We start from the raw sequence: 9,132 nt of genomic DNA on the forward strand, positions 1-9,132 counted from the left end.
TTTGCTATAGTTTGGTTGGTCTTCCTCTTGTTGTTTTGGTGACATGTAGGTTGCGATGATTTGCAGTGTGATCTGCGCAGTTCTGTCAGAATCTTATGTGAGCCTCAAATGCTTCAGATACTATGAGAAATGCTCCTTGATATTCAAAAAGCTCTTCAATGAGATCTAATGGTGGTCGCGTCAGGGTAGCTAAAAGCGCCTCGATGAAATTACTAATTCAAACAGCATGCTTGGCGGCAAAACTTCTATTTACACACAGTGAGGCATATGATTTCGATCATTTGCCTAACTTTGTTTCTCGTGAAAATACTGGGAGCTGGTTTGAGAACGAAACAAGATGCCAGAGCAGCAGCTGGGAGACGAGGCCTGAGTCAAAATCCAGGTTTACTTTTGTCCTCTTCAGCTTCATTATTGCGTTAACATGTTCTTCTGGGCATGACTGGTAATGTTAGTTGAGCTATGTCAGGGCAGCTGAAGATTAAAGAGCCTTTTTTAAAACCTCAAAATTTCTCTCATTTTGAAAAAAATAAATCCTGACTTGTTTATTGATTATCTGTAAAAATTTGGAATCATTAGAAATATCTGCTTCATTATGTTTGGTTGATGTCTGCGTCTTTCCTGGTGATTTGGTGCAGATATATCACAATATTAGTGTTTGGATTTGGTTTTATGGTGATATTGTCTAATCTACATAATTTTTGAGATTTGGTTGTTAAACATCAAGTATTGTGTATATAACTGAGACATTTGCTGGTTTGTGAACTGATGTTTATAAATATAATCATAATTTTTAGTAAACAGTGACCTTGCAAGACAAGTCCAAACATCTAAGCCCCAAACCATAGGTCTTTCTTTGAACTTATTTATTATGGGCTACTTGTACTTTTTATGTGCCTATATATTTTCATGCCTCTAAATACTACTTATAAATTGATTAGGGTTAGATATGTACTAAACTCATAAGTTTGATTGAACTTGATTGCTCATGGCTTATAGCTTGAGTATGCTGCTCTTGATGCTGCTGTCCTCCTCCATATATTTTATCAAGTCAGCTTGAGCCTCATTTCTACCAGTGAGGTGCAAGGTTGAATGGAAATCTCATTGTAGTATTAGGGTTTGTAGAATGATTAAAGGAAATGGATTCTTTGTTTATTCTCTTTAGCCATCCAGCTGCGCCAACTGTGGAGTCTCTCACATGGGCTCTTAGGCGGAAGAAATCATCTTGAAGCTAAATTCTTATCATGACAACCATTCACGTCCGAGTTTATCCCTTCCCTGTTTCAGACGAAGCTGCTATAAGTCAAGATGGTACTTGGATCCATGTATTCCTGTCAGAACCTGTTTGTTTATTTCTTTAGTTATTGGTGTATATATTTCCTATTGGAGTCATGTGAAGAAAAGGCCTTCTTTTCTTTTGAAAATTTGTGTGGAGCTTGCAGGGAGGGCCATTTTCAAATGGGTGGTTTGCTTGGAATGAATTAATTATAGTTGCTTTTGAGAGAACTCATGGGAATTAGATTTTTCTTTCTTGAAGTTTGAGTTTATAAGGGTCTTATTGAAGCTAGTTGAGTGTGCCTTGGTGCATCTGATGGAAGAACTATGAACCCATTGTTCTGGATTTGGTTCATATATTTTTCTATTCAAATTTTTTATTCAGGAATTTTTTTTCTTCTTTTGCTAGTGATTTTTTTTCTTGAGGTTGTTTCCTCTCAGCCAGCATATTTTCCTATTTCCCAATGTTCTTTTTTTTTATGGGAATTTTAGTTAGGGGCCTTTTTTTGGGCCTTCACCTTTTTAGATTTCATACTTCAGACTATAAGGTTCTTACAATTGTTCTTAGGTAATTTTTGATTAGATGACATAGGTCCACTTTCATTTATGGTTAAATTTGAGTATAATAAAATAGCGAGATACCAAAGCATCTTCCACATCTGTCAAGCTATATGGGAGGGGGATTGGCTATTAAGAATAGCCTAACCACTTCAGTTTCTGGCATGCTTGCCGAAATGAATTAGAGAGTTGTCAATGAACACAAATTTGTGTCAAGCATGTTTCTCATAGACAGGCAAAATCATCTTAACTGTCGAAACCAATGAAAGCAAATTAGTTACTGACAGAGCCTGCAGTGAACTCATACCTGCTATCAAAGAAGTGCCCAAAATTCAAGCTTACAGTTTTCTGCAAGGGGACTATCTACATTTCACTATGTTCTGATGTTTGACCAAACTTCTGGTCTGTCCATATTCATGCTCAGGTTCCATTTTCTGGTATTTTTTTTTATTTCTTTGGATACAAGATTTTTATTAAACAGTGAAATTGCGTTCTGAAGCTTTTGTTCTGATCAACCATTCCATACCATTCTTGAAATGATAGAAATGATTAAGCCACTGATCGACTCAGACATCATTCCAGGTACGCATTCTTCTAGATTGGCAGTCCAATCCACCGACTCTTGAAATGAAATGTTCTTATAAATGCCAACATAAATCTCTTTCAGTGATTCAATGCCGATGATCAGGATTCCCATTTTGATTTGATTTCTAGCATATTTATTTCTCTTTTCCTATAATCAAATCCCGGATCCATGTTACAAGACCATTCAGCCAGAATATGTGGTAAGCACTTCTCTGACATATTTTGTCCTGCATGTTGCATTAGAAAAGTCCAGATTTCAGAGAATAAATTGCTTATCAGTTTGATTGAGTCTTAGGCCATAGATTCAACGTGCAGACCTTTTCCTTTTCAGTCTCCCATCCAATCCACACTCCCTTTGGCTCATAATTGTCTTATTTTTTAGTTCATGCTTCACAAGTCTTTATCTATTGAAATTAGTATGTGGTCCAGATGAACTTGATTGGTTAGTAGTAACTGGTCCCATTTAACTACCAGAAATTATAATGAGGAGTTTGGAGAGGTTTGATTCAGTAGGGGAAGTATCTGGTCTAGTTTGTTTGAAGGTTATTAAAAAGTTGACGGCATTCTTGGCCCCCCTCCCCATGTGCATGGCATGTGCCTCCTCTGATCTTCTTTACAAACTCTAGCCTATATAATTTTGTATTTCCATAAAAAATAGAAGCGAGGAGTACTACTGGCTTGTTGACATCTAGGTGTGTGTGTACCTCTGATTCAAATGTAAAAAACAAGATATGGCCATTGGAGAGCTATACAATTTTATGTCTTTTTAGTTACCATTGATGTAATTATGTAAATAAAATTATAAGGCTCCGACTCTTATGCTTTGAGTATTTTGATTTGAATTTAACATAGTAAATATGCTTCGGAAGAAGAACAGGTTTGTTGACATCTAGGGTGTGTTTTGGACGCCTATTTGAGCTAAGAATTTAGTATCTCAGTGTTACATCTGATTAGTTGTGAAACATAGTACAACTATTGGAACAACAATGTTGTTCAGTAAACATATATGTGCAAAAAATATAAATCTCAGTCTCTGATGCTGAGTATTTTGGTATGCATCTTGCATGATCCAAAAGTTGCTTAGGTTTGTATTTAGCTGTGTGTTTTGAGCTAAATATATAGCCATTGGAGCTCCGATGTTTACGTCTATTAAGTAAACAAATATGTATCTCAGTCTCTTAAGCTTGATTATTTGATTTGCATCTAATATAATACTCCTCAAGCTTTAAATCAGGTTATGCTATTATTACTCTATATCCCCTGAATGTTGTTTCTGTTGCCAAATTACTGTAATCTGTTTGCATCCAGTCATGTATAAAATAGTTTTCTGCAGATCTTCTTTCAGATTAATTTTTTTCTATTTATCATTTACTTTTTTAGTATATCATTGAGCCCCAAACTTAGTGTTAAATTTTTTTGGTTAGAAGCTCTATAATGTAATGTTAGTGTTTTAATTAACTTAACTAGTAATATTAGTATTTAATTAAACAAGGGAACCTTGGATTCTAAACAGTCTACTTGTTTGTTTATTGCGAGCCTGGACCAACTCCTTTCCCAATGTGGTCAAACGACCAGGAGTCGCAGACCTTGATACTTATTTAATCAAGTTTTCTTTTTTTCCGGAACCTCATAATTCCATGAACTAATGTATAAGCAGTAGTTGGTCCAGCAGCATATGGTCCCCTTCGCATTGGTGAGATGAGAGTTTGATTTCTTCTCATAAAGATGAGAGCACATGACGGTTGCGCTTATTTTTTTGTTGATAGAGTCCTCACTCTCTAGAGTGTGTCTTTAATAATGATTTGTTCATTTTATCAAAATATATATATATATATATATATAGATCATAAAATTGTGTTTGCAAAAGTTTTGTGAAATTTTGTTTATGTTCTTCTTCTAAGCTATCTTATTTATATATATAATAAATTTTTTAAAAAAAGCTATGATGAGGACTTCTATTTTTTTATATATATAATAAATTTTTAAAAAAAGCTATGATGAAGACTTCGATTTTTTAGATTAAAGACAACCAGCGCAAATTTAGTATTCTTAGATTGACATAAGATGTGTACAAATATGAATTTTTAAATCTTCTAAATTAAAACTTACAATTATTATAATATAAAATTTTCAAATCTTTTCAACTCTAATTATATGTGATTCAAAGATCTAGACACCATACACACTCTTTAATGATTAATGAATATTTTCAAAACCATCTCAATATTCCTGTAGCCGGACACGTGCGATAAGAACTAAAGAAGAGAATTCTATTTTCGTATAGTCATAATCCTGACAAAAACCCCATAAATACTCTCCTTTAAAATATTAACTGAAATACCTTTAAAAAAAAAAATCCAGTTCAGGGGCAGTTTATTTCCCCAAGATTATTGACGGCAATATAATTTATATGTATTTTTAAAAAAAAATTTAAATACAATTTTTTTTATTTCACTAAAATTTTAAGCAATTGCTGTAGTGACACTCTAAATTAAAAAAAAAAATCAGTCAAAATATCAAAATAATTTTTTTATTTTATGTTTTTTATTCTTTTAATCTCTTTAATATAAAATTTATCAGTATTCTGACATATTAATTATCCCTTTTCGATCCTCCAATTGATTGATTCAGTTTTTATCCTTCCCAATCGATGAACTAAAAATAACTCATATAAAAATAAATACTAAAAGCCCTAAAAGAGCGGATCAGCTGAAAATATTTAAATACGAGAATCAAAGTTATAAATTTTATATTAGAGTGACTAAAATAGTGAAAAACATAAAATAGAATAATAATTTTGATATTTTAAAAAAAAATAAGCTTAATTTAATTATGCATTTTTTTTATACATAAATTTCTAATAAATAAATAAAGTGTCTGTCCACTAAAGCCACTCACAATTTTCATTCCCCCCCACCATCCATACCTCCAGCTCAAAAATCCCGCCCTCCTTCTCCCTCCCTCCTATAAATAATAACTACTCCAAATAATTAAATAATTAAATAAACCCCCACTTTTTTTAAAAACCCCCAAATTGAAAAAAATCTCAATTCCCAAAATAAGCCCTAACCCTAGAAATAGCTTCCCATTTCGTTCTCTCTCTCTATCACCCATTCCCATTCCCCTTCGTTCTCTCTCGGCCAAGATCCCTCTTCATCATCCATGGCCGCCGAGGTGGACCGGGGCTACCGCACCTCCTTCCGGTCCTACGTCGCCACCGATCCCCATCTCCAGATCGTCAGCGGCAAAGCCTTCAGTGCGGCCACTCACAACTCCTATTCCCATCCGCGTCTCGTCACCACCGCCCCTTCTTGGCCCTCCGACCCCACTCCTCCACCACCTCCTAAGCCACGCAGGCATTCTTCTTCTTCTTCTTCCTCTTCGACCGCTTGGTGCTTCAGCGATCCAGAGCTTAAACGAAGACGCCGCGTCGCCAGCTACAAAGCCTACGCCGTTGAAGGCAAGGTCAAGGCCTCTCTTCTCCGTGCCATTCGATGGTTCAAGGGTAAGTGCTCCGCCATCGTCGGCGATCGGTGATCGGTGATCGGTGATCATACCCTCTTTCTCTCTTTCTCTTTTCTCTTGTTGTAATTTATATTTTATCTTTTGTTATCTTTGGGCCTTTCCAGTTGCTTCTCATGAATATTATTGATTTTTAATTTCTTATTATTATTATTATTATTATTATTATTTAATTGTGAGATAAATTAAAGGGTTTTTGATTTAGGGTATTGATTTTACTGCATAAATTTAAAAATATGCGCTCATTTATAAAATAAATAAATAAATAAGTAATAATTTGGAAGAGGAACGGCATTCTTTTTTATTTTAACATTTCACCTTGTAATCTTATTTTTTTTATTTTTTTTATTTTGTCTGATGGAATTGATGATGGTTGGTTCAAATCTTAGTGTGTTTATATGCTAAATTTTTTAATTTATAACAAAAAAAAAATCTCAAATTTATTTAGGTGGCACAAGTTTTGTTGGGGTTTATATAGTTTGACATTAAAAAGTAAATATATAATAATAATAATTATTATTATTATTAATTCTGGGAAAGGCAAGCCTTTTATTTGTGAGATCTTGTGATGGAGACTTGTGTTGCTTTGTTGGGATTTATAATTTAACATCAATATATATTATATATTGAAAAAGTAACGCAGTGTTTTTTGGGAAAGTTAAATGGAGTATTTAATCATTCAGTCAACACCACTATCTGAATTCCGTGTTTCTCTATTCAGAAGTACGTCTAGAAAATGACCCAATTTAGTCTTTTCATTCTTAATCTCTTCCTATTTAATCCCTCTATTTTTAAAAAAATAATTAATAATTAACCTATTTTAAAGTAGAAAGGACTAAGTAGAATTATTTTTAAGAATAGATGAATTATTTAGTAACATTTCTGAGTATAGAGATAAAAAAAAAGAGAGAAAAGTAGATAGATCAATTTAGTTTTTATACCTCTATATATATATTTTTAAGAAAATATTGAGTTTAAGGTAATTAAAAATAATTTGGTATGCCGATTTGACATTGACGTATCACACGTTATATTGTGCAAAATTAAAAATTTTAATTAGCTAAAATATTTTTTTTTTAGATAATAATTAACTTATTGATGAACCATGCATCATAGACCCTTGAAATGTTGCATTCTAATTAAACAAGTTCACATGAGTAACTGTTTCCACACATTCTTGAAATGCACTTGTTTTTTTAAACAATTCACTTCAATAAATTTAATTAGTATCAACATTTGTTCAATTCTTTACTAATTATCTTGGGTAAAAATCTTAAGAGGTCACCAAACTATACCCATGTTTTACTTTGGATACCAAACTTCAATTTGTATCTTTTTTATCACTCTACTTCGATATAAGATTAAATTTTTCGGGGGGCTACCAAACTTTGCTTTTTATTTAATTGGGTATCCAAACTTTAATTTGAATCAAAAAGGTTACCTAGACTTTTAATTCTCTTTTCACCGTGCAGTCGCTAACTAAACTCGATCATTCGATCTCGATGTGGCGGTTCAACTTACATGAGTCGACTATTTTAATCCTCATCGTCGTTCCACATCATCATTAATATTCCACATAATCTATAGATCCGGAGTGATCGGACAATCAAGAACTTCACCATACTCCGCTCTACTCTATTGCATAGTCGATCGGTGGAATTGATGGTTGTCTCTCTTCGGCGTAGAGTGGGTGTCAAGCGCTCATCAAAGAATGATCTTGAAAATCAATTACAAGCATAACAATGAGAACTAGATGTTGGGGATCGATAAAAATCATCAAAGAATGATCACGAAAAATCAAGAACAAGAATGTTGAAATTACTTTGAAAAGCGAGGATCCCAAAGTTCGAGAGAATAAATTCAATCAGATAAAAAGAAAATAATGCCAAACATCACAATTTATAGGTTTAGAATTTCAACTTTTCATTCATTCATTCAACAATCCATCCCAACAAACTATTGAAGAAAACCTAGCAAACTCTATAAATTACATATTAGAAAATCAAGAAAGAAACCCTAGATCTAAGAACTGGTAAACTTGGTGATAGCCTTGGTGCCATCGGGACATGGAATTCTTAGCGAGCTCTCCGGGAAGAACAAGGCGAGCGGAGGTCTTTGTAGCAAGCCAAGCGAGATGCCTCCATGCGAGCTTCGGAAGATATCATTGATGGAGTTCATGATGCCCATACCTTTGCTAGTGAAGATTAGAGGCCGTCGGGCAAAAGCGTGAAGAGAAGCGCGCGAAGAGTCTGGGCCGGGCCGAGCGGTGAGGTCGAAAGAAGTCGAAGAGGAGGCGGAGTGGCTTTTGGTTGGATCGGAAGCAGGTGAAGCTCGGCCAGTCAAATCACCGAGATTTAGGGTTTCAAATAGGGAGGATCTTAGCAGCTGATCCGGAACTCTTTTATGTGTAATGTTGATGATGATGATGATGTGGAGCAGTGAGGATTAAAATAGTGACGCGTGTAAGTTGAGCAGGGGCACATCGAGATCGAATGATCGAGTTGTTAGGGTTTTTGTTAGGGTGGCTTCTTAGGTGAAAGAGAATTAAAGCTAGGTAACCTTTTTGATTCAAATTAAAGTTCAGATATCGAATTGAATAAAAAGCAAAGTTTGGTAGCCTCCTGAAAAATTTACTCTCGATTTAATTTCAACGAGAGGATATTCGATGGATTCCGGTGAGAAATGTCAAATGTGAGCACTAGATAAGTCATGTGGAGAGCATTTGACACATCATATGCTGATTAGGACAAGCATTGTCATTCCCAAAGGACACATCATTTGTCCAAGTGCCATTAAATTTTATGTTGACATGACTTTTAGAGTGACGTGGCTACTCCACATGAACATATGACAAGCCCAAATGCCTCAACGTGGCTTATCCGGTGTCTACATCAGACATTTCTCACCAAAATCCATCGGGTAAGGTTCTGTTGAAATCAAATTGAAGTAGAGTGATCAAAAAATACAAATTGAAATATAAGCATAGTTTGATTACCTCTCAAGAGTTTTACCCAATTATCTTATATGATCGACTTTACTATTTTATAATATGGAAAAAAAAATCAAATAAAACTAATCAACATCAAGAACAAGGTAAAATTTTTTCAAGAAAAAAAAAAAAAACTCTCGCCTCTGCTAATCATATATGTTTATTATTACCATTCAATTCATCTCCCGGAATTGTTTGGGGAAAAA

The 9,132-nt window shown here is 34.2% G+C and overlaps 1 protein-coding gene across 1 annotated transcript; it reads left to right on the top strand.

Moving 5' to 3' along the window:
• Nucleotides 1-5,515: 5,515 nt before the first annotated feature.
• LOC120265715 lies at nt 5,516-6,084 on the top strand. Its single transcript, XM_039273664.1, has one exon. It carries the CDS (start codon nt 5,578-5,580, stop codon nt 5,950-5,952), a length of 375 nt encoding a protein of 124 aa, XP_039129598.1. The 5' UTR covers nt 5,516-5,577; the 3' UTR covers nt 5,953-6,084.
• Nucleotides 6,085-9,132: the final 3,048 nt, after the last annotated feature.

The sequence above is a fragment of the Dioscorea cayenensis genome, chromosome 7 (genome assembly GCF_009730915.1).
Source record: "Dioscorea cayenensis subsp. rotundata cultivar TDr96_F1 chromosome 7, TDr96_F1_v2_PseudoChromosome.rev07_lg8_w22 25.fasta, whole genome shotgun sequence".
NCBI lineage: Eukaryota > Viridiplantae > Streptophyta > Magnoliopsida > Dioscoreales > Dioscoreaceae > Dioscorea > Dioscorea cayenensis.

Excerpts from the sequence above, each read along its gene's own strand:
- LOC120265715 (XM_039273664.1), top strand. The coding sequence starts at position 5,578 with ATGGCCGCCGAGGTGGACCGGGGCTACCGCACCTCCTTCCGGTCCTAC.